The sequence below is a fragment of the Sorex araneus genome, chromosome 2 (assembly GCF_027595985.1).
Source record: "Sorex araneus isolate mSorAra2 chromosome 2, mSorAra2.pri, whole genome shotgun sequence".
NCBI classification, from domain to species: Eukaryota; Metazoa; Chordata; class Mammalia; order Eulipotyphla; family Soricidae; genus Sorex; species Sorex araneus.
The window spans coordinates 302,858,986-302,885,020 of NC_073303.1; the positions used below are offsets into that span (position 1 = coordinate 302,858,986).

Consider the following 26,035-nt stretch of genomic DNA (forward strand, 5'->3'; position numbering starts at 1 on the left):
GTAACCCCTGAGCATCACTGGGTGTGACCCAAAAAGCCAAAAAAAAAAAAAACCAAGAAAGGTTTCAAGATTCTTGGTAGTTCCTGGATAAGCTAAAGGCAATTTGGCATATATCTTTGAAAGATAATTAGAAAGTATTATGAAAATAAAACTGGCTGATACATCAATAAATACATATTGAAATCATAAATGTTAAAAATCACTCAGTGAAGTTAAAAAATCTCAGTGTCTTTGCTATATTTAGAAACAAAAGGAAACTTAAAAATAAGTGTATCTGATGTTGACTAGAGAAAAGCTTCATTTAAAAAATATCTTCTTTAGGACAGAGGTCAGAGGTGCATGCACAAGGACCTGAGTTCAATCCCGAGGGTGTCCCAGGTACCCAGAGCACTGTTTAGGAGGAGCTCATCCAAAAAAGGGTCTTGTGTAACTAGTCTTTCAAATTCTGGCTAAGTAGTCAATCCTATGCACATGTAAAACAATCAAAAGATAACATTTTTAAATTTAAAAATTAATAGAAATGATGAGTTACATACAACAAACCCACTTAACTGAGAAATATGTGCACTTAAATGGGATGAAAAAACTCCAGAAGGCTTTTTTTGTATCTTGCGAAGCAATAGATTGTAACAAACCTTTAAAACTCATGCGAGAAACTGTCACTGGTGCAGCGGGGCAGACTGTTTTCTCAAATTCCACAATATTGTTCTTTAACCCCTAAGTTGCATCCATGTTCCTAAGATGGAACAAGTAGCTGATACTTTTCTTGAAATATTTGGACTCATTTTTCTTCTACTCACCACATGGATTGGCAGTTTAAAATAATTCCTCTCTATTAAAAGAATGTGCAGCTAAGGCACATTTAAATAGCCTATTAAACCAATGAGATGACAACGTGCTACCCTCAGAGAAAGCTTAATTTTAGGAGTAATTAATTAGACACAGCACAGAATATCTCATGAGAACAATTTTTGGCGAGGTCTACCGATTTACTGTGCAAATAATTACAGTTTTTCATTTGAGACAAGTTGCTGATTCATCATGAATCAGATGGTTACGATTATCATTTATTTTATTTTAATAATATCTATCCTTCCAATAGAGGAACCTGCTACATTCAACATATTTAATTTTAAAAGGCAATTTGTTTTTTCCACTTTTTAAGTATGATATAAAACTTAGGTTATAAATATGAGCATCTGTTCTTTTCTACCAAAATGAAATCACATAGGTATTTTTGAGCACAAAATTCTGAAGCATATGGCTTTGGATTCTTTTTTTCTACTTTACTTTTTATTGTCATGAGAGTCTATGCTTATTTTTTTATTCCACTGTATATTTTTAAATAATTTATATATGTGCATTTACTATTGTCAAGGGGGGTTGCCATCATGAGAAATTATGAGAAATTTTATTCCGTACACTCCTTCCTTAAACCACAAAGTGAAAAAACTACATAGTATAATCAGTTATGCAGAAATACATTTAAGTTATGTCTCAATATAAATTATATCTATGTTCAAAATATTTCCTAATGCTTTCTGCAACACATTGTATGATAGACACAGGACAAGATATGTGTGAACCCAACAGAAAAGGATACATTGACTCTTTTTATTAACTGGAAAATATGGGGTAAGTGACTTATTTCCTTGTTGTTGTTTTCTTGTGTGTGTGTGTGTGTTTAATGTATTGATACAAAGCTTTTTTACCACCTCCCCTGCAAAAGAAAGAATATGTGATCAAGTCTAGAATAGTACCTGCTTTGTAATACTATAGATGTTAGCTGTGTCTATATCTATATTTAAGAGTCAAAATGGTTTTTTTTTTGGTTTTTTTTGGGTCACACCCAGCGATGCACAGGGGTTACTCCTGGCTCATGCACTCAGGAATTACTCCTGGTGGGGCTCGGGGGACCATATGGGATGCTGGGAATCGAACCCGGGTCGGCCGCGTGCAAGGCAAACGCCCTACCTGCTGTGCTATTGCTCCAGCCCCAAGAGAGTCAAAATGTTTTAATATCACTGTGAATGATAAATTTTTGGTTTCCTCTAGTTCCTATGGCTCTTCAATTTATGTTGATATATTGCGAAATAATTTTTTTTCTCAAGGTACACAGAAGTTTAAATTCTTCAACTTTAGTCTGCTTGGTCTTTCAGAAAACATTTTTAGGATCATTGGTTTAGATTATTAATTCAACATTGAACTAAAATGTCCCTTCATGAAAATATTTCAGTTCTGCTTTCCTAGCTCATTTTGAGTCACAGGCCCACTCTTTGTATCTTTGGGATTCCTAGAGGTGTCTTTATTTGTTTGATATGTCCAAAGAATGAGCATTGGCATTAAAACCAATGATCTCAGCCCACATGGCACCTGACAGAATGGCTTGTAACATAAAATGAACTGGATAAAGTGTATATACAACCCTATCACTTTAGGGAATGAGATGGGTATGATACATTTTTTACGAGAAAATGGAAAAACATCAATTCTAGTATTGCTTTTGCTGTTAGCAAAATAGATGACTGTCCAAGTTTCTTAATCACTTTGGCTTCAGTTACTACCTCTGATGGGAATGTTTCTCTCCCTGGAGGTACAACCCTACACTTAGGGCTTGGGACAATACACTTTACATTAAGTGGGGCTTGAAACTGATGTTGTCTACCAAGGCCTTTTGTTATTGTTGTTGTTGTTGGGAGGGGGTGGGGCTTTGTGCAAGGAACTAGGGGCATTTTCCGAGAAGAGCTTAGGAGGCACCCACGTGGCCGGAGGTTGAGTACGGAAGATGGGTCTTCCCAGAGATTCTTGGCCCAAAGTTCAACATGATCCGAAGTTCAACACGGTGCTGCTAAAAGTGCTGAGGAAGATCCAAGGCTGATCCGGAGTTGCTCCAGCTACCAGCAATGCCCACTGGCATCCAGGGCCGCATAGCAAGATGTTCAGCTTCTTGAACTGGGGTCTACCATAAGCAAGCCATTCATCCTTAATTTACCTCTAGACTCTCTTTGGCACCCAAAGGCAGTGTCTTATGTGTATATTAGTGTGTATTCAGTCTGTTCTGGCACATTGTTATAGATAAATAAATGGCTAGTTCCAAACACCTAGATATAAACCTAATAGCACTATACCAAAACACATTTTTAGCATGCATATCATTTTAATTTGCTTGGTTTGTTGGGGAAAACATTAAAATGTTTCCCCTCATGATGGAAACAAGGAACATGAGAACTGGTATTCAGTAGGAAACATGGCCCTTGGAGGGTGCTCTGGGATAGGGCAGGGAGGGAACAACAACTACAGTGGAGTGAAGTGTTCTACCAGGAGGAGGAGGTGGTGCTGAAAGTTGGTGAAGTCTTACGGATGAAACCCTGTCAGTAATAATACTGTAAACAGCAGTGCAGAAATGTATATATTAAAAAAATGCCCTTCATAGAGGAAGACTGGTGGGTGGAAGGCAAATGTTGGGGAGGGAGAAAAATTGGTGAAGGAAAGTGGGCACTAGTGAAGGGGTAGGTGTTGATAAAAATGTATGACTGCAACTCAGTCTTGATTTACTTTGTAATCTCATCACTATCACTATCATGCTGTTGATGATCAATTTGTCGGTAACGTCTCCATTGTCCTAGCCCTGAGATTTTAGCAGCCTCTCCTTACTCATTCATCCCAGCGGTGACTTATTGGAGGCTCTTTCAGGGTCAGGGGAATGAGACCCATCATTAATACAGTAGTATTTGGCATATCGAATACACCATGGAGAGCTTTCCAGAGCTCTGCCATAGGGGCAGGATGCTCTTGGCACTTTGCCAGGTTCTCTGAGGGGGAGAACTAGCTCTCAGAGTATATAATGGGAAATGGGCGGTATACAATGGGAAGTTGTGCTTGAGTGTTGTGCCAGAAAAGGGAAATTTACATGAAATAATATAGATCACATTTCTAAAAGTAATTACTCCATCTAATCCCAGACTTTTTAAAATAGAGTCCTAAAGATAAGCTTCAAGTTTAAGCTATCACCTCATAGAATGCAAGAATAAGAGGTCAAGTGGCCGAGAATTCAGGCCTCACACTTCCAGAAGCATTGTTTTATAGTCTCTGGATCTTGGCTTTTTATGGGATTACATGGTGCCAGGGGCAGTTTGGGGGTGTGGCTGCCAAGCTACATAGTGACTGAATAAAAAACTCTATAAAATTAAATAAAATATTTCCGTTGAGGAGGGCTCCTGTGATTATCCTTACCCTTAGTTAAGAGATCTATTCAGTCAAAACTAAAAAGCAATATCTATAATTAGTAGATATTCAAATACTTTTAAAATTAGCCACCTTAAATAGAAGAAAAGCATGTTTGTTTATTATTAATTTTAGTTTTTACAGGGTAAATACCATATCCTTTTTCATGTTAAAGATAAATATTAAGCTTTGGGGTGTGCAACATAGTCCAAGTACACAATTTTAAAACAAAAATGTTTTATTCTCTAAAAGTTCCGATATATTGAGCAAGTAAATTTACTTAGAATTTCGTTCTACATTTTAAAAATTGTTTAATTGGTAATTTTGTCTATTTTAAAGACCTCTCTTTAAATAAAGAGTGGAAATAAAGAAATTGAATTACATATTATAGTGATGTAGGATGGGGATTTTACCATTTGCTTGTATTCATCTCTGAGTGTATATTTTTCCTTTTTCTTTTATTGTTGATTTCTGTAGAATAAGAGAGGGCACTGATATTGGGGAATTCATTATCCTGGTTCTTTGAGCCTTTCTTAGTGATACTTCTCCACATTTGGCAAAATGTTTTCAAACAAACATGTACATTACTTTAAAAAAGTAAGATAGTTTCATTTTTCATGTAAAAGTATATGCACATAAGCAGTTCAGATCAAAAGGGATTTCTGCTTGACTTGCTTAGCTAATTGCCTGAATTCTCTTCTTTGCCTTGAGCATATAAACATTACTTATAGTAGGAACAGCTGACCCTTGTAAATCAATTAATCAATACTGATTAATTCCTTCCCTTCAACTTCAGCTTGCCTTTAAACTAAGATTAGGTTTATGCTCATCCATAAAAAATGAAGACAGACATACAGGGCCTGTCTGAAAATGTTCTGGCGGTATACAATGGGAAATTGTGCTTGAGTGTTGTGCCAGAAAAGAGAAATTTACATGAAATAATACAGATCACATTTCTAAAAGTAATTACTCTATCTAATCCCAGACTTTTAAAAATAGAGTTCTAAAGATAAGCTTCAAATTTAAGCTATCACCTCATAGAATGCAAGGATTTTTGGTACCAGTAGATGCTAGAACCATTCAATCCAATTTCAAAAGCTTTATTTCTATGTAAAGGAAGAACAGTGAGTGGGAAGACATACTTTTAGCATAATACTGTATTTTCTGCATAAAATTATAAGCACAAATTATTTCTACTTTTTATCAGTCACAATCAGGGATAAAGAAAGAAAAAATAGCAAGTGTTTCTTCACAAAAACTAAAGAGATTTTACATTGATAAAAACAACTATTTCATAGTAAGTACTATATGTCAGTGGCAGAAATAGCACTTGTATGCTTTTTAAGATATTTGGGCTTTTCAAAGAAAAGCTTTATTAGTTCTCTGTGAAAATTATATGGTATTCTCTGAAAACTGCCTTACTGCAGGAGCTTCAGAAAAGACACAAGTAGGATGAGTAACATAAGACTCTCATTTTAAAGTAGCTCTGTTTCAATGTTTTCAACAGAAACAATACTGGAAAAACAACCAATATTTCTCCCTCATAAGACATAGATCACTCCTAAAACTTTTATAAAATCAACTGAGGCAAATTAGGGGCTTCAAAACAAGTCACCATGTAAATTGTTAGGAAAAAAATTTGCATTTAAATTGCTCTGTGCAGCAACCTAGAGATTTTCCCCTGGAATGTTTATGGCTCCTTTTTTTCCCCATTAATACATAAAAAATACAATTTCATAACCAGTGTATTACAACATCTAGTTGTGTTATGAACAGGCACTTCATTTCATAATGTAGAAACATTCAAAGTGGTTTTGGTCAACCAATCATCCAGTCAAAATACTTAAAAATCCTCATAATGAATACTTAATAGTGAAGTTAATCAGAAAAAATATTAACTCTCCATTTCCATTAGATAAACAAGGTCATCAATAGCTCTAACATAGGGGAAAATTTCACTTCCTATATTTTTGTCCATAGGAGCTAAGATTGTCCAGAATTTCTTGGAAATCCCCCAAATATAATATATAAATACAGCAGATTTTAATAGATAACCTTTAAGTATAATTTCAACAGTAAGCATTAACATATTCAGATAAAAGAAAAATATTAAATGTGCAAAATGCTCTTTATATATACATTAAAAATTCAACAAAATTATAGCTTTAAACATGTATAAAAAGCTGTTGATGGAGAAAGCCTTCAATTGTAGAAAATCTGGTCAGATGAGAGCTTTTGCTTCAGAAACTGTAAACAGACAATTTTAAGTGTTGAGGGTTTTCTCAGTTTTTTCCAACCACTATGCTCTCAAACACATCCAGTCCTTCTTTGAGGTAGACCTGAGCTGAATTAATGCTGTTCAACACCTCTGATAGAGCTTCTTGAAAGGTTTCATTTGATGCAAGGGATTCCCAGGCCTCCTGGAGTATAGAAAACTGTCTGGTCTTCTCATCAAGGTGGTACAGGATGTTTCTAAAGAGAAATAAGTGTCAATAATCTATGCCAATGCCATTTTCATATCAAGAAATAATACTGATATTTCCAGCAGTGATGTCTGTAATAAATGGACAATAAGTCAGAAAAATGTAATTTGCATTTTTTAACTCTAATGAATTGATACATATAGATTTGATCATCAAAAAAACATCCCTAGTGATGAAAGAGAGTCAACATTATTGGCCTCTAATAAGTACATTATTGTTATAAAATAGAACATAATTGTTTTGATAAAAAATTATTGAAACTGAAATCATAAAACTTCAAAGTTTAATTGCTAATAAATGTGGGGCTGTGACATATGTTGATTGATTCCAAGATATGTTATTCGTGAAATACAAACTATGTGGATGGAACTGTGTAAGATATTGAACATATGAAAGAAGGAAAGAAAGAAAGAAAGAAAGAAGGAAAGAAAGAAAGAAAGAAAGAAAGAAAGAAGGAAAGAAAGAAAGAAAGAAAGAAAGAAAGAAAGAAAGAAAGAAAGAAAGAAAGAAAGAAAGAAAGAAAGAAAGAAAGAAAGAAAGAAAGAAAGAAAGAAAAGGAAGGAAGGAAGGAAGGAAGGAAGGAAGGAAGGAAGGAAGGAAGGAAGGGAGGAAGGAAGGAAGGAAGGAAGGAAGGGAGGAAGGAAGGAAGGGAGGAAGGAAGAAAGGGAGGGAGGGAGGGAGGGAGGGAGGGAGGGAGGGAGGGAGGGAGGAAGGAAGGGAGGGAGGGAGGGAGGGAGGGAGGGAGGGAGGAAGGAAGGAAGGAAGGGAGGGAGGGAGGGAGGGAGGGAGGGGAAGGAAGGAAGGAAGGAAGGAAGGAAGGAAGGAAGGAAGGAAGGAAGGAAGGAAGGAAGGAAGGAAGGAAGGAAGGAAGGAGGGAAGGAAGGAGAGAAGGAGGGAGGGAGGGAGGGGAGAAGGGAAGGAGGGAGGGAGAAAAGGAGGGAGAGAGGGAAACTTCTCTACTAGGAATTTGTAACCCTCTACTGATGATATTAATGATTGGAAAAATATCTGTTGCTGCATTTGCCCTATGCTTTGCATGATGGTAAGTAGTAACCATGACCTCTACTTATTATGGACCAGTAACGCCAGCCTATTTGGAGTGTTCAGTCCATTTTGGTTTTTTTAACAGACTACCCTAGAATGAAATGGTTCAAACATCAAATTTTACTTCTCAGATTTTTGAAGGCCAGAGGTCAGAATTCAGGGCACCAGTGGTTGGGTTCTAGGTGAGAATCTTCTTTCTGATGATAGTCTAAAAATGTTTATCCTGGTGTGGGCACACCCACACAGATAGATTCCTTACAAGCATGTGTCTACCAAGAAGGACATGACCTTCTTTGAACTTGATTTAATTAAGGCCCGACATTGGAGGTTAAGGGAATTAATTAATTTGTGGGTAATACAAGTTTGAGTCTATTGTTGTGAAAACCAAAAATTTCTTCTTACATCTAAATTTTCCTTAGTGCAACAAAACTGCACCACTCCAGGTGATGCTTTGGGGTGGGGGGTATGGGCTGTCAGGATCTAACCCAGATTAGTCTCCTTCAAAGCAATTGCTCATCTCATTAGGCTATGGCTTCAGCCCCATTTCTTTTTCATTATTATTTTTTTATTTTTATAAAGTAGTTCACAATATTGGATTATATTGAATATTAGAACCTGATCCCACCACCATAACATCTTTCCACCATCATATTTGAGATGGTTCCATCCCAAACCCCAACCCCTGCCCCGAAGCAGAACTGAAATTATTCATTTAGCATTGTTTGTCATGAATAAACCAGTGAAAGTGTTCCAAAAAAAAGTTTCCTTAGAGGAAAGTGTGTGTAGATGGTTATATTTTACCCAGGGGCCATTAAGCCCTTCTGTAAGAGACTACAGACATGTTGTTGAAGATTGAGCCTTGTATGCTTATATTTATACATATTACATATTATATATATATACATACCTGTAAAAATATATTTCCCTCTAAGATTAGTTGTCTGCTACTTAAACCCTATCAAATGTGGTGTGCTATTCTCGGAATATTAGTGGTGTAAAGTATGAGATGTCCAGGAATAGACTGACTCATGGGTGAGGCATTTCTGAGCATGTGGAGAGTGGCCATGAGCCTGATGGTGGTTGAGTTCTGGAGGTATTCAGCTACTGGGATTGGGTCCCTTGGGCAGGGAGGAGCCTCACGCACCCGCCTCTGAATGAATTAGCCTGGTGCAGGGTCTGGCATACAGCCCCTTTTTTTATGTAAAATTTTAATCATAACTACTATAAAATATCTAGAAGGGAAACAATGTAAAAGAATAAAGATGCATCCTGAAAAATTTAGATATAAAGGTCAATAATTATTATTGTGTTGTATTACTCAAAATTAATATCCATACAATATGTATCATATAAGCTGGAGCAATAGCGCAGCGGGTAGGGCGTTCACCTTGCATGTGGCCAACCTGGGTTTGAGGGTTCGATTTCTCCACCCCTCTCGGAGAGCCTGGCAAGCTACCAAGAGTATCTCACCCACATGGCAGAGCCTGGCAAGCTACCCATGGCATATTTGATATGCCAAAAACAGTAACAACAAGTCTCACATTGGAGACATTATTGGTGCCCACTCGAGCAAATCAATGAGCAATGGGATGACAGTGATACAGTGACCGTGATGTATTATAAATATATTAGTAGTTATTTGCTATAAATACGTTGGAATCCAGAGTCTTCCTGACTTAATTCTAGCAATTAAGCAATGCGGTAACATGCTATAATCATTACTGTAAAAATAAATGAGAATATAAATAGCTCTTTTTTAGTTTGTTAACTTCTATAAAGAATAAAACACATTCCCATATGTTACATGATACAAGAAGTAGGCTGTGGCAAGCTATTATGTAAGATAAACATTCATACCTACTTACACTACAGGCAGCATAAAAGTAAAGATTTTTGAATTTTAGTTGAAGATGAGTTACTAGGACACTTTCATCGTGATTTTAGAAGAAAAAATGGATCATTTAAAAATTAGTTGATTTTAATTAGGAAAGGCATTGATAAATTACTTTACCTCGCAATCCAATTAAGGAGTTTAAAAAATAGCATTTTTAAATTTTCTACATATGGAAAGTTTCTATTACTTATTTGTAGAAGTAACTCTTTTTTTCCCATTTTTATTTTGCATGATGATTTATTTAAACACCATTTAGCATGTTGCTTAAATATAAATATATGTATTTCAAACCCTCTTCAAAGAAAATAGTAGCATATAGTTTTGACTTTGATCTTTGAATGGAAGATAAAAAAAAAGAGTATCTTTACATTTTGTCACATAATTTCTATAATTTTGGGAATTTTCTTACATAATAAATTATTACCTTAAGTGGCACACAGACATTTTCAGGAAGCAAAACCAGTATATTTTAGGGTTAATTGTTCACTATAAAATATTCTATGCCTTTAAAATATTTCAATTAAATTCATATTCTAAATAAAAGTGACTCATTAAAAGCTTTTTTACACCCATTTAATATCAGCAAATTTATCTTGCTCTTCAAGCATATGTTCTCACTTGAACATGTACCTTGCTTGGTAGTCTTTATATATCTTAGCTTTTTCTACTTTAGAAAAGCCCATGTTCTCTCTTAAACAAACATATTATTCCTCTGCTTTACTCCCTGAACATCTTTCTAAGTTCCATTCAATAAAAGCCATTTTGCATCATGAAAAGTAAACAGTGTCACCAAATTTGAACATTAGTTAAAGGATATTAAAATATTTTAACTATATATATGTATATATCACTGTCACTGTCACTGTCTTCCCATTGCTCATCAATTTGTTCGAGTAGGTACCAGAAACATTTCCATTGTGAGACTTGTTACTGGTTTTGGCATATCAAATACAACATGGGTAGTTTGCCTGACTCTGGCATGCAGGCAAGATACTCTCGGTAGCTTGCCAGGCTCTCTGAGAGAGATATATGCGCATATATATATTACTATATATATTACATATATATATATATATTACAATATCAGAATACTCAAAGGTGCTGCTGTCTGTAAAGGTGGAGACCCTGGGGTAGGAATGGTGCAGAGGTTACGGTTCATGCTTAGCAGGCATCTGGATCAGGTTGATTAAGCACCACATGGCCCACCTAATATCTTTGGATGCAGGGCCCAAACAGTATCATAGTCTGACAATGATAGGCCCAAATAGTATCATAGTCTGAACTGATGGCCAGGTCGGCCCACAACTTCTGGCAGAAACCCAGACATCCTGAGAACTACTTGAGAGTGAACCTCTCAGTTATAAAAATAAATAAATAAATTAGAAATATATATTTTTTCAGATTAGAGAAGATTGGCAAACAACGAACGGCTAATACAATGAAACGTCTAGCAGGAAAATATAATGGAAAGAAAGAAAACCTACTTGAAGCATTCATGTCAAGTGTGTCCTATACCGCCATGAGAAATTACAATTCCTAATAATTCATTCCTACTCTTAATACGGACTGGAGCGATAGCACAGTGGGTAGGGCATGTGCCTTGGACGCGGCCGACCCGGGTTCGATTCCTCCATCCCTTTTGGAGAGGCTGGCAAGCTACCACGAGTATCCCTCCCGCATGGCAGAGCCTGGCAAGCTACCCATGGCATATTTGCTATACCAAAAAGAGTAACAAGTCTCACAATGGAGACATTACTGATGCTTGCTCAAGCAAATTGATGAACAACGCGATGATAGTGCTACAGTGCTACTCTTAATACATATCTGCTTTACTTTAATTCAGAACATCTTACATTTTATTTGCAAAGAATGGACTGTGTAATTACCTTAATAAAAACCATCCTATTTGCATATACACATGCATCTCAGTATGGCACGCAGACATCAGACCTAATTAAGATATTATTTAATTGAAATCATCTTAGCAGTCATCGTATTTAAAATAACATTAATTCCACCCTCATGCCTATCTTTTCTCATCTGTAACAATTTGGATCTTATAAATGTATTTTATACAGTCATCCTGACCCACACACAACACAAAGAGACTACTAAAAGGAAAGCATAGTACATTATTGATGACACTAATGAAATTACAACACACATCACTCATTTTAATGGGTCTGTTTCAATGACACATCACGGTGACCAGGAAAGAGCAGCACCAAACTCAGAAACCTAATTAATAACTCCTGGCAGCATTAGTAAGGAAATGAAGAATCTTTACTCAATTAACAAATCTTTTCCACTCAGCTAATGCAATGGGAAACTGGAAAAAAAAATTTTAAACAATGGCATCTAATGTCTTCATGAGTCATTTCCTTGTATGTAAATTTAGCAAATGAATGACAGACATGATGATTCTTTTTCAAACACCAATCTCATTTTCATGAATGAATAAAAACATCCTAACCTTGGAAATAATAGGCTTATACCTATGTTGAAAACTGCTAAGTGAAACCACATAGACACTTTTCTAGTTTTCAAATTGCCTGGGTATACATGCTGAATTCAGAGAGAAAAAGCCAACAATATTTCAGACAAGTGTTGCTAATTTAAGTATCATGCCAACTGCAATGCATAGTTAACAACGGATTACTGTATTTTTACCAACACTAGAAATATTCTTTGATTTGGATCCTATTTTCACAAGAATTTACAAAATCCTACCGCAGTGTTATTTATGGTACAAATACCCATCCAGCTAAAATTAAAATATTCTATACTTAAGCAGAATGAGAGCACTGTTCTTGTCAAACCATAGAATACTTGCTTTGCAGAAAACCAAGGCTAAAAGATTCAAAGTATATTGCTTGTGGCTACTATTATTTTCTTCTGTATATCCACAGGGGCACTTCAAAATAAGACTTATTGCTCTTTCCATCCAGTGGAGAAATCTATTTCCTTATCTCTTGAATCTAGTTACTTTTCAATTTATGCACTGACAAATATAATGAGGTATATATATATATATGTATGTATATATATATGAGTCTGTCTTTAAAGATTTTGCATGATTCTTTACACAGATAAATGTGAATATATACATTAAGTATATATGAGTATATATGTATATATGCATGCATATGTGTGTATATATTTATATACATATATGTGTATATATATATATGACGTTGTCAAATGTTGCAAGTTTAAGCAATGCTGGTTAAGATCTTTCTGGAAGAAGCAAGAACACAGGAAGCAGAGAGGAGCTATTCTGCTGAGGTTTTGCCAGTGCTTACTTCTCCTCAGGCAAGTTGGCAGCAAAAGCACTGGTTGCAGAGATCAACACAGCCAAATGGTACTCAGGCCCAGACCTGACTGATTTGCCGCCGAGTCCAGTCTAAATAGCCATATTGAAGAATTAATGACAAATTAAAACAACTGTTTACAGTTGTTTTAAGTCGTCACTAAATTTGAGGTTGCTTTCAACAGAGCAACAGATAATTGATATAATTGGGTAGTGTTTTTCTTCCCTGTGGGAAAGGAAGGGATTATATTATGTTATGTTGCTTTAGGCACACATTCTCTATTCTCTTTTAATTTCTCTGACAAGTACAACATGTGATGTAGACGTGACTGGTCTTTAAATGACTGACTGAATTCAGAGGACACAATTGAAAAATCACACCAACCAATTCTCCATGAGATATGTGTTACAAAATTAGGATACCAGTTTTATACATTAGACATTTGTAGATGTCTGTCTACAGAGTTCCAGGTGACAGTTTTTCTCCGACCAAACATGTGCGAACTATCATAATTTCTTGTTGTTGTTTAATATAGATCATTTTGCTGTAGTAATGGACAGCAGAAATGGAAAAACATTATTATTTCCATTAAATATAAAGTACAACAGAAATAGTGAAGAAATGATTGTGTTCTGTACTGTTCTTGTCTCAAGATTTCTCAGTGCATCTAATTATTTATCAAGAGTTTTCTTTATTTTAAGATAGTTGAGAGAGTCCTCTTACATGGGACAATGCATGATTTAATGTGTTAGTTTATTAGAGAATATTATTTTACTATAAATATTTGATGCACCCATAAATATAATCTGTAAATATAGTACGGATCCGGACACTTGGGCTGAACCTCACGCACGAGTGAAGCCCTGCAAAGCCAGATAAGCAGAACTTTGCGACCTTAGCTCTAGGTTCAGTGAGAACTGGAAACAAGATACTCTGTCTGCCTCCTCCAATCCCCGGAAACTGAGGGAGGGGTCCAACCCAGATGCCCCACCCTACCCAAGATAAATACCTCACTGGCCGACCCCCACTACATCCACTACCCAGACACCGCCACCATCCAGGTTAATCTCCGGACCAAAGAACTCCACATTGGGACACATGGCCTAGAAGGAAAGATCAGGGTGAGAGACTATCTGAAATCATCATGTCGACCAAGACCATCCATGGTAACTCACAGTTCCAGAGGGCCAAATCTAAACGCTGGACATGGGAATCTCCCGGTGGACAGTTCCACAATGAAATTGACCACATCATATTCAATCGAAGGTTTTGCCTGACCAATGTCGCTGTTTTCCCAAAATTCCAAATGGGATTGGACCACTGTCTTTTTCGTGAGAAATTCTACTTCACAAAATGGGGAGAAAAGTCTAAAAAATTTAAGTCTAAGAAGACAACTGCCAGAATGACCACCAACTGGGAGCTCTTTGGCATTATTGCAGCAACGTGGGAAGATGCCGTCCTTGACAATATCGACGAGAAATACGATCGACTGGTTCAACACCTCCATGACTGTGCGAAGAATGCCGAGAGTGGGAAAGCCACAAACAGACACCTGTCTTAGGAAACTCTCGAGCTCATTCGTCAACGTGGTTTGGCCCGAGCCTCAGGCAACCACAAGCTAACGTCCGAGCTCACAAAGCTGTGCAGAGATGCGATAAAGGAAGACCTCAAAGAGAGAAGAGCAGCAGTGTTGGCCAGTGCAGCAGAAGTATTTGCAATGCTTGCCTGTCCTTCGCCAACTACAAGACCAAGATGACTGCCCTCCAACATCCCGATGGATTTATCACATCCTCCAGAAAGGCAATGGAGAAAATTAATCATGACTTCTACTCGAATCTCTTTGACAGCCATGTCCACCTGCCCACATACCAAATTCCTCAGGATGGATATATCGTTCCCAACATTCTCCCTTCTGAAATCTGATATGCCATTTCGCTGGTAAAGACGCAAACAGCAGCTGGTCTGGACAAGGTCAGACCCAAACACCTGAAGAATCTGCCGCCAGTACTCATCAATATACTGGCCCGACTCTTCACACGCTACCTATCTGAATGCAAGGTTCCGTCCCAGTGGAAAACCAGTAGAACCGTTCTATTGTACAAGAAGGGAGACATCCACGACATCAGCAACTATTGCCCAATCTGCCTGTTGTCTGTCAGTTACAAGTTGTTCACTCGTGTCATCCTGAATAGAATAGGCAGAACACTAGACAAAGGACAACCATGCGAGCAAGCCGGGTTCCGAAGAGGATTCAGCACGATAGACCATATCCACACAGTGACCAAACTCATTGAAGTTTCTCGAGAGTTCAAGATGCCACTCTAATATTCATCGACTTAAAGAAGGCATTCAATTCTGTTGAAACTGAGGCGGTCCTCGAAGCCCTGGCCAAACAGGGCATTCAAACTCAGTATACCAAAATCCTCTGCAAGCTGTATTGTGGATTCACCACCAGGATCTCACCATTTTACAGGGAAGTGATCATTGATGTAAAGAGAGGGGTGCGGCAAGGTGATACCATTTCACCGAAACTCTTCTGTGCCGCCCTTGAGAATATCATATGACAGCTGGAATTGGAAGGAATGGGAGTGAAGATAGACGGTCGGCAATTACATCACCTCCGCTTTGCTGATGACATCGTTCTCATAACACCAAACATTAGCCAAGCGGCACAAATGCTGACTGACTTTGACCATGAGTGTGGAAAGGTCGGATTGCAGCTGAATCTCAACAAGACGATGCTCGTGAAAAATGAACTGGTCCCTTAAAGGGCTCCATTTGCTCTCAATGGAATCAACATCTCCGAATGCAGCAGCTATGTGTACCTGGGTTGAGAAATCTACATGAGGAATGACTTGGTGTCAGAACTGCTCAGGAGGAAGAGAGTAGTGTGGAATGCCTTCAAGAGTGTCGAAGAGGTTGTTAAGAGAATGAAGAACCTCCGACTCTGGGCACATCTTTTTCATTCCACTGTTCTTCCTGCACTAACATATGCCTCAGAGACCTGGACTCTACGCAACCAGGATGAGAATGCTATTAGGGTATCCCAAAGAGGAATCGAAAAAGCTATGCTGGGAATATCATGTCTCACTCAAGTGAGAGAAGGAATCCGGAGTTCTGACCTCTGTCGACGGTCAAAAATCAGGGATGCTGTCTCGTTTGCCAAGGCATCAAAAATCAGATGGGCCGGTCATGTAATGCAATTCAGAGACGATCGTTGGAGTAGAGCTATTACAGACTGGATTCCACAGGACGTCAGAAGACCTTGTGGCCGCCCACCAACTATATGGTCAGATTTCTTCATCAAATCTCTGAGTGAACGATTTGAGGCTCTTTCTGTTCCTGGAGCAAGCAGGTATCATTGGGCTACACTAGCTTGAAACAGGGACAAATGGAGATATTACTGGCAACCGCTCGAGCAAATCAAAGATCAACGGGACTACAAGTGATACAAGTGATAGTATGGATTATAAAAATGCACTGAAGTACTCATTGTATACCTTATATGGGAAAAGCTCAGTGGGGGGGATATCCTAGTTTCCGTTTAACTTGACCCAACTGATTCAAATCACCACAACATTGATATAGATAATTAGAGAATTAAGTCAGTTAGTGGTCATACTTTAACAAAATATACTATTTCAGCAATGTGTATACAACCAAATCTTGGCAATAAAATTTGAAGGAAAACTTTCTTTAATATTCTAAGAACAGCTGTTTCTTGCTTTTCCAACAGAATCATCTAAACCTTGTCTCTTTTTAAATAGTATGGTTATGATTATAAAACATGTGACAGAAAGTCTCTGGGAAAGTGTAGCAGACAGGTTGCCTGCCTTGGATGCAGCCGACCCAGGTTCACCAGGTTCGGTCATCAGAAACACATAGGATCTTGTGAGTCTGGCCAGGAATGATGCCTGAGCAGAAAGTCAGATGTAAACCCTGAGAATTACCAAGTGTCCTCTCAAAAAAAAAAATATATATATATATATGAAACACAACATTATTTTGTCACTAGGAGGAAAATCAGCCTTAATAAGATATTAATTAGCTTCTCCCTAATGATTAGTGGTGTAGAGCACTTTTCATATTCCTTTTGGCCATTTGAATTTCTTCTTTGAGGGAATTTCTGTTCATTCCATCTCCCTAATTTTGGATGGGTTTCAAGGTTTTATTCTTATAAAGTTCTACTAGTGCATTGTGTATCTGTAATATTAACCTTTTATAGATGGGTACTGGGTGATTCGATTTTACCATATTATGGTCTTTCTTTTTTATCTTGATTACTGTTCTTTTTCATAAACAAATGGGACTACATTATACTCAGTAGCTTCTGCACCTCAAAAGAAACAGTGAACAAAATACAGAGGGAGCCCATGGGATGAGAAAGTATATTTACCTAATACCCATCTGATAGGGCGTTAATATCCAAGACATACAAGACACTAGTAGAATTGTATAAGGAAAAAAAAACCTCCTACCCCAATAAAAAATGGGTAGAAGAAATGAACAAAAGCTTCCTCAAAAAAGAAAAAAATGCTCAACAGCGCTAGTTATCAGGCAGATGCAAATTAAAACAACTATGAGATATCATCTTACACCACAGACTCAAAATTCAAAAGAACAAAAGCAACCAGTGTTGGCACAAATGTGGGGAGAAAGGGACTCTCCTTCACTGTTGGTGTGAGTGCCCACTGATCCAGCCATTTTGGAAAGCAATATGGGCATTCCTTCAAAAACTAGAAACTGAGCTTCCATATGACTCCACAATAATATTTCTGGGTATATATTATAAGGCTGCAAAAAAGCACTGTAGAAATTACATCTACACCTGTATATTCATTGGAGACTGTTCACAATAGCCAGAATCTGGAAACAACCTGAGTGCCTGAGAACGAATGACTGGATAAAGAAACTATGGTACATTTACTCAATAGAAAACTATGCAGCTGTTAGGAAAACTGAGGTCATGAAATTTGTCTGTAACTACATGGAGAGTATCAGGCTGAATGAAATGAATTCTAAGGATATGGACAGATATAGAATGATGCATTCGTTTGTGGGATATTAAAAAAAACAGTCTGAGACTAATATCCAAGACCAGGGATAATAAGGTCCAGTAATAATAGTTAGAAAAGATTATGATGGATAAGAACAGTGTTGAAAGTAGGTAAAGGGATGTCTGTGATAAACTATCAGTATCTATTGGAAACCATAATGCCCAAAGGAAAAGGTGAGGGTGGGGAGAGGGGGGAAGGGAGAGGGAAGAGAGTGGGAGAGAGAGAGGGAAAGGAAGAGAAGATAAGTGCCTGCCATAGAGGGAGGGTTCCGGAGGGAGACTGGGGACATAGGTGGTGGGAACGTACATGGGTGAAGGGATGGGGTGTTGCACCATAAGACTGAAATCCAGTCATGAATAACTCTGTAACTGTGTACATCATTATGATTAAATTTACAAAACAATAAATTATAAAGTAATAAGATATTAAATAAGGGAGAACTTAGAGGAAGGAAGAGAGGCTTATTTTTGGACATATGTTAAAAATATGAGTGAAGTGATGGAAAGGTCTTCTTGAATTTCAATTATGTAATTTAAGCTTCTGTAAATTAATGAAATGGGATTTTATGCCATACTTATTGCACTCAGATACAATTCTTATTGGCCATATTTTTAAAACATTCATATTATACTTATTAGCTTTATTTTTATCATAAGAATTTAGACAATAAACTTATTTGATATTTGAAAAAAATCTTTGAATATAGAAATATCTTCCTTGAAGGTAGAAATTTTTTGGAATAGGAAATATAGAACTGTCGTACTGTCATCCCGTTTTTCATCGATTTGCTTGAGCGGGCACAGTAACGTCTCCATTGTGAGACTTGTAACTGTTTCTGGCATGTCGAATACACCACAGGTAGCTTGCCAGGCTCTGCCGTGTCGGTGGGCTGTTCTCAGTAGCTTGCTGGGCTCTCTGAGAGGGATGGAGAACTCAAACCCAGGTCGGCTGCATTCAAGGCAAACACCCTACCGGCTGTGCTATCGCTCCAGTCCAGCAAATATATTATTCTAAATTATTTAAAAACATTTTAAGTCAACAGAACATTGCCTATTTTTAACATTAATATGAATAAGGAAGGATGATTGAAATACTAAACTATAAACACAAATCACAAAACCTGAAGTTTTTTTTATTGAATCAGCTTAAGATGCAGTTACAAAGCTTTCATGTTTGAGCTTCAGCCATACAATGATTGAACACCCATCCCTGCATCAGTGCACATTTTCCATCACTAAGGTATCCAGCATCCACCACCCCCTCCATCCCAGTTTAATGAGGAAATGCTTTTAGAAATTACACGTAACAATCATAAAGATATCTTTTACATTTGCAGGGGTAGGGGATGGTATTGGACCACACCAGTAGTGCTCAGGGTTTAGTTCTCGCTTTGTGCTCAAGGATCATTCCTGGCCATGCCCAGGGAACAGTATGCAGTGCCAGGACTTAGAAATGTGGTCAGCTGCATGCTAAGCCAGCCCCTCTCCTTCTATAATACCTCTCCAGCACAATTTTACAGAACTGCTGCTCATGCTAACTTACTAAGCGTTCAAACATTCATTTAAATATGCTAAAATTATAATAAATTAAAGAAACCCTTGGGTGTTGTCCTTAGTTTAGTAACTTTTTCAGAACTTTAATTAGAGGATCGGTAATTATTTTTGATAGCATAAGAAAATAAAATGCTATGTAACCAAATGGATCCATAAAAAAATTATTATTTACATTTAAAAAACTAAAATAATTTAAATTTAAATATCATTTCTTTTTGCAAAATCATACAATTACTGGATAGAAAAATTTATACTGGTTTTGTTGAAGTGCTTTGTGGAAAAAAAATTTTTAAAGTGGTATCAGTTCCAAAGTGATTTTTGAGTAGAAGGAGTTAATAATCTGTTCTTTGTATGTTACTAATATACTGCAATAAATCCAGACAAACAAACCCTATATTTGAACCCTAAATATCAAAAAACCTAAAATAGGAAAATACGTTTATAATACTTTTTCATATTTTGCTTCTATCTTCTCAGAAAAGTTCAGTTTAGATACATTTGAGATATTTTTGTTTAAAGAAACTAAGAAGTAAGAAAGTTTTGAATAGAATAAAATTCTTATTTTATTGTCCCACAATTAATATTGATAATTAATATAACTTTATGTATAATATAGATCTAGATATATATACATAACTATTTGTATCACATTCATACAAATATTTGACTATTTCAATAATGTTTTTGAGAAATTTATCTTCATGGCTAAACAGCATAGCAATTTTGTTAATGGTTACTTGTTTAAATTTAAATTATAATATAGAATTACTTTTTTAATTACCTTAGAAATTAAAATTACTCATAGTAATCCAATTAAATTCAGTGGAAATAGTTTGTACATTCATTATATAAATTTATATTTAATATATAATTTCACTCAATCTGAGTAATAATTGGAAGGCAGAAAGATATAAATTTTTAAATAAACACACATTAATTTAAACTAAATTTTCTGATATCGTATCTTTAAAGATGAACATTGACTACAAATTTTAAATTACTTATTTTAAAGTGAAAAGAAGATAATTATCATAAAATATGCTGGGTTTTGTATTATATAGCCAGTCTAATAGAGATGTCTATGACTGTACAAAGTAATGCAGGCTACTAGCTAAGTGAATCAAGAGATAAGTCCATGACAATAAAAAGAGCAAAAGTAAATATTTTAATCTTTAAAAGAATTCCACTGTGATAAAGCTATACACACCACAGAAAATTTTAATATATAGTCCTTCTCATGATGTCCTGACATGTTATTTAATTTTTATAAAAGATCTTTAAACTTTTATGGGGCTGGAGTGATAGCACAGTGGGTAGGGTGCCTTTGCCTTGCACATGGCCAACCTGAGTTTGATTCCCAGCATCCCATATGGTCCCCTGAGCACCACTAGGGTTAATTCCTGAGTGCAGAGCCAGGATTGACCCTGTGCATCGCTGTGTGTGACCAAAAAACAAAAAAACAAAAAAATCTTTAAACTTATACCCAATCCCTAAAGACAACCATTGTTTTTCCTTTCAATGGAATTTAAAATTGTTATTTATTTTTCAAGTAGCAATAAAAAACAGTGACAGAGAGGAATCATGAGCCAAACTAAAATATCTTCCTTTCAGGAGGTTGGTGTGGGAAAGGGAACATGCGGATATTTTGGGGGAGAAATTGGCACGATATCAAGGTTCTGGGTGGATCATTGTATGCCCGAAAGTCAACTCTGAATAACTTTGTAAACCATGGGAACTTTAAAAAACTTTTTTTTTTTAAGGGAATGATTACAGAATAAGGGAAAGCCTCCTTCAAAGAGTACTCACTTTAGAATCTCTATAACCCAGATGTAGGTAATGGAACACTAAGAAATTAGAGCAGTACAAACAACAGTTTACAGGCTGCATTTTGAATAATGGTAAGGTCAAATATTAAGTGGCAGGAAAATTTGACTTGCATATGTTCAGCTTTGCTACTATTTATATTTTTATGGACTGTGTCATTGCTATTAGTGCTCCCTGAGGAATAACTTCTTTCCTCCTATTCCTTCAACATAAACCTCCAAATTGTTTTAGGGTTTCTTTAATTAAAATATATCATTATTTTAATTTAAAAAATTACCCACAAAGAGATTTTTTTTTTTGCTTTTGCTTTTCGGGTTAACCCAGCAATGCACAGGGTTCATTCCTGGCTCTGCACTCAAGGACTTATCCCCAGTGCTCAGGGGACCATATGGGATGCTGGGAATCGAACTTGGGTTGACCACATGCAAGGCAAATGCCCTATCCGCTGTACTATCACTCCAGCCCCTGAAAATATTTGTTTTTAAGGCACATGCATACCAAAATAATTAGGAACCGGAGAGGCCCCATCAATAAATAAACAGATAAAGATACACTGACATGACACAAACATATCTAAATACATTTACTCAGTATAAAATATTTGGTTAAATTTTCTTCTAATCTATTAAGAAAAAGTTGAGTCTGAAGTTCACTAGTAGATGGAGAAAGGCATTGTTTTTACTAGACATTTTCAAAGGATTGTGGTAAATTAGTCAATGAAATCTTTATAACTTTTTATTTGAAATAAGGAAGGAGATCCAGATACTGGTTCTCAAAGGTACAGATGAAAAGACAGAATATTTGCCTGGTTGAAATAGAGCAATTATTTGAAACATCTCAGAGAGGTTCACCAGAACACAACTCCTAGTGTTTTACAATTAACAAAGCAAATTTTATGATTTTACTTCCACACAGCATGGGGCTTTACTAATGATCTTATCACAGTACCAGCTACATATCAATTTTATTATTTGATGGATACTTGTTTCTCCTTAGGCAGAGCTTCTCAGGAGAAGCTTTTTATTATTTATTTCCTCAGGTTTTAGTTATAATGATACAAGAGGATACTGAAGAACTTTGATCACACTAAGTTTAGGGTGGCGATAATAACTGCTAATATTGGTTGAACATTTAATGCAGTGTATAGGATCAAAATGTCTCATCAAAATATTCCACTTTAGCATAAAATTTATTTTGAGCTGAAAATGATTGAGTGACTACCTTCCCCCAGTTCTTAATACCTCTGCTCTTATCTGCACAGACAGAGCAAAGAGGAATCTACAGAACACGTCTTAATGAAACAATATTAGTCACCCATGAATTTTCCACATTTACCTTAGAGTTTGCCTCACTTGGAAACCTAAGACCCTTTTAGTTTTGCTGCTGTCAGTTTTCTACAAATTGATTGTTCTTGGCTTAGATGCATTATAAACCCAGGTTTTAAACTAGCCTTTGGAGTTATTTGTCACTGAATTTGCCTGAAGTGCTTCACATTTGAGCAAGCTTTCTCTTCTTTTTGTTTCATCTCTCTTTAGTAGGGTGCCCTATATGGAGAGCAAAGAATGCAGAGAATAGTTTGTTTTGTTTTGTTTTAAGTCCTTTCCTAAAATATGCTTGGCAATTATTCACATTTGGCTTTTTAAAAAAGTTGAATTGACAGGAATTGCATTGAATTGAATCAATACCGTTTGCTCCCCAATTCTATGGCAGGCACTTTTTCCTTTTTCTTTTTTCCTTCCTCCCCAAATCCCTTTTAGGCACAGTGGTTTCCGTTACTGACTCTGATAGGGTATTAGAATATCCCTTTATCACCCATTCTTTCATCACTCAGTCCTCCTTCTGAGCTACCTTTATCATAATCCTCAAAACAACTTAATGAGCCTGCTCCTCAGATCCTGAGCACCCCAGCCATCCCTCTCCCCCCAGACTGCCGCCCTAGAGGCTGGCATGTTGCCCCCAAGCACCACAGCCATTCTCTCTTCTGGCACAGCCTTCATTACCTATGTCATGTCCAAGAGTAACATTCTAGCTATCTGTAAACAGTAGGACAATAAAACACAAGACTTCACATAATTATTAGAGGAACATCTGAGTGGGAGGCCATGTTCTAGAAGGGGAAAATAAAAAGGCAAGCACCATTGACCGAGTCCATCCAGAATCCTTTTTCACAACAAGAGGGAACAGGGATACTGATCTTGAAGGTCCCTCTTCCATACCACCACAACAACATGAAGAAACAGCGCAAATATCCATTGCAAGGAGAGGATGATGAAAAGAGTCCAGATACCTCAATAGGCATTTCCTACAAACTTGAGCTCTCTAATAAAGAATTCAGAGTTGAAATCCTCAAGATGTTCAATGAACTCAATGGAAAGATTGACAACTTAAAGGAGGACCTGACAGAAACAGTACAACAGAAAGCCAAGAAAATACGGGAAGAAATGAGAGCAGAAATGAAAAACCTACCAAAAAAATGAAGGATTCCGTAGATGAAATAAAAAACTCCATGGCTGCCCTCAATAATAGAATGACTGCAGCGGAAGACAGAATCAGTGAGCTTGAAGATCAGCTGCAAGAAGCCGACAGGCAACAACAAACAATGGGAAGAGACCTCAAAATAGCTCTAGGGCAACTCAGAGTCCTTGGGGATTATTTCAAGAGGAACAACATTAGAATTATCGGAGTACCAGAAGGACAGGGAACCAACCCCAATGAAAAAGCCACAGTCAAACACATCATTGCTAAAAAGTTCCCAGAGCTGGAGAATGCAAGCATCCAGATTCAAGGCACCTGAAGGGTGCCAGCTAAAAGAGACACTAACAGAAAAACCCGAAGACATATCATAGTTAGAATGATGGACGTCATGGATAGAGACACTATACTGCAAGCAGCAAGGTCAAAGAAGGAAATCGCATACAAAGGAGCACCCCTTAGATTCACAGCAGACCTATCAGAGGAAACGCTCCAAGCCCGAAGGCAGTGGTGGGATATAGTGAAAAAACTCAATGAAATGAACACTTCACTAAGAATACTTTATCCGGCTAAACTCTCATTCAAACTCGAAAGAATGATACACTATTTTGTGGATAAACAACAGCTCAGGAACTTCATAGATTCAAAACCAAACCTCAAAGAAGGACTAAAGGGGCTATTGTAAGACAAGACACACCCCTACAAGCCCAACAAACCCTTATACAAAGATGGCGCAAAATCCCATAACAATAATCTCTCTTAATGTCAATGGTCTAAATTCACCAGTTAAGAGACACAGAGGGGAAAAATGGATTCAGAGACTGAACCAATATTTTGCTGCCTGCAAGAAACGCATCTCAATAACCACAGCAAAAACAAACTCAAAGTCAAAGGATGGAAAACAATCCCGCAAGCAAACAACTCTCTCAAAAAAGCTGGGCTGGACTTACTAGTATTGGACAACATAGATTTCCAGTTGAAAAAGTTTAGAAAGTATAGAGAAGGCCATTTTTTATTAATGAAAGGATATGTACAGCAGGAAGAAATCACACTCCTAAACGTGTACGCACCCAACTAGGGACCAGCCAAATTCCTACAACAACTGCTAACAGACCTTAAGAAGGACATCTCAAGCAACAAAATAGTAATTGGAAACTTCAAAACTGTCCTTCACCCCTGGATAGATCAAGAAGATTAAAACACACCTAGGAAATACTGGCTTTGAAGGTAGAAATAGAAGAGATAGTGCTAAAAGATCTATACAGGGCTTTATGTCCCAAAAAAAGAGAATATTCATTCTTTTCCAGTGCACATGGAAAAACATATCCCAGAATAGACCATGTGCTGGGCCACACAACATACCTCAACAGAATCAGCAAGATAGACATTGTACCAGCTATCTTTTCAGACCATGATGCACTGAAGATAGAAGTTAATCACACACAGACACAGAAAACCAAATCAAACACCTGGAAATTAAACAACTCAATGTTGAATAATAAGTGGGTCAGGAAGGAAATCAAGGAAGAAATCAAAAAGTACCTGGAAACAAATGAGAATGAAGACATGAGCTACCAGAACCTGTGGGATGCAGCTAAAGCTGTGTTAGGGAAAATTAACACAGCTCTGCAGCATTCCTCAGGAAGGAAGAAAGGGCCCACATAAATAACTTGACTTCACAGCTTAGAATTTTAGAAAAGGACCAACAAAAGGAGCCCAAATTAGGCAGAAGAAAAGACATAATAAAACTTAGGGCAGAAATCAACGACATGGAAAACCAAAAGACAATCTGAAAGATCAATGAAACCAAGAGCTGGTTATTCGAGAAAGTAAACAAGATTGATAAACCACTTGCAAGACTCACAAAGAAAGAGAGAGAGAGAGAGAGAGAGAGAACCCTTATAAACAGAATCAGAAATGAAAAGGGGGATATCACAACAGAAACCAAAGAAATTCAAAAGATTATCAGAGACTACTTTGAAAAGCTGTATGCCATGAAACAAGAGAACCTAGAAGAAATGGATAAATTCCTTGATTCCTACAATCTCCCAAGACTGAAACAAGAATACCAGGAATACCTTAACAGTCCTATTAATATCAAGAAAATTGAAGCTGTAATCAAAAGTCTTACCAGAAACAAAAGCCCAGGTCCAGATGGATTCACTAGCGAATT

At 36.9% G+C, this 26,035-nt stretch overlaps 1 protein-coding gene across 1 annotated transcript in view; it reads right to left on the reverse strand.

The window, feature by feature from the left end:
- Positions 1-5,359: 5,359 nt before the first annotated feature.
- NAALADL2 (N-acetylated alpha-linked acidic dipeptidase like 2) overlaps positions 5,360-26,035 on the reverse strand; it is a 743,119-nt gene continuing 722,443 nt past the window's right edge. The window contains exon 15 of the mRNA XM_004603291.2: positions 5,360-6,696. Coding sequence (XP_004603348.2) covers positions 6,507-6,696 — 190 coding nt within the window. The 3' untranslated portion in view covers positions 5,360-6,506. The remainder of the gene's footprint in view (positions 6,697-26,035) is intronic.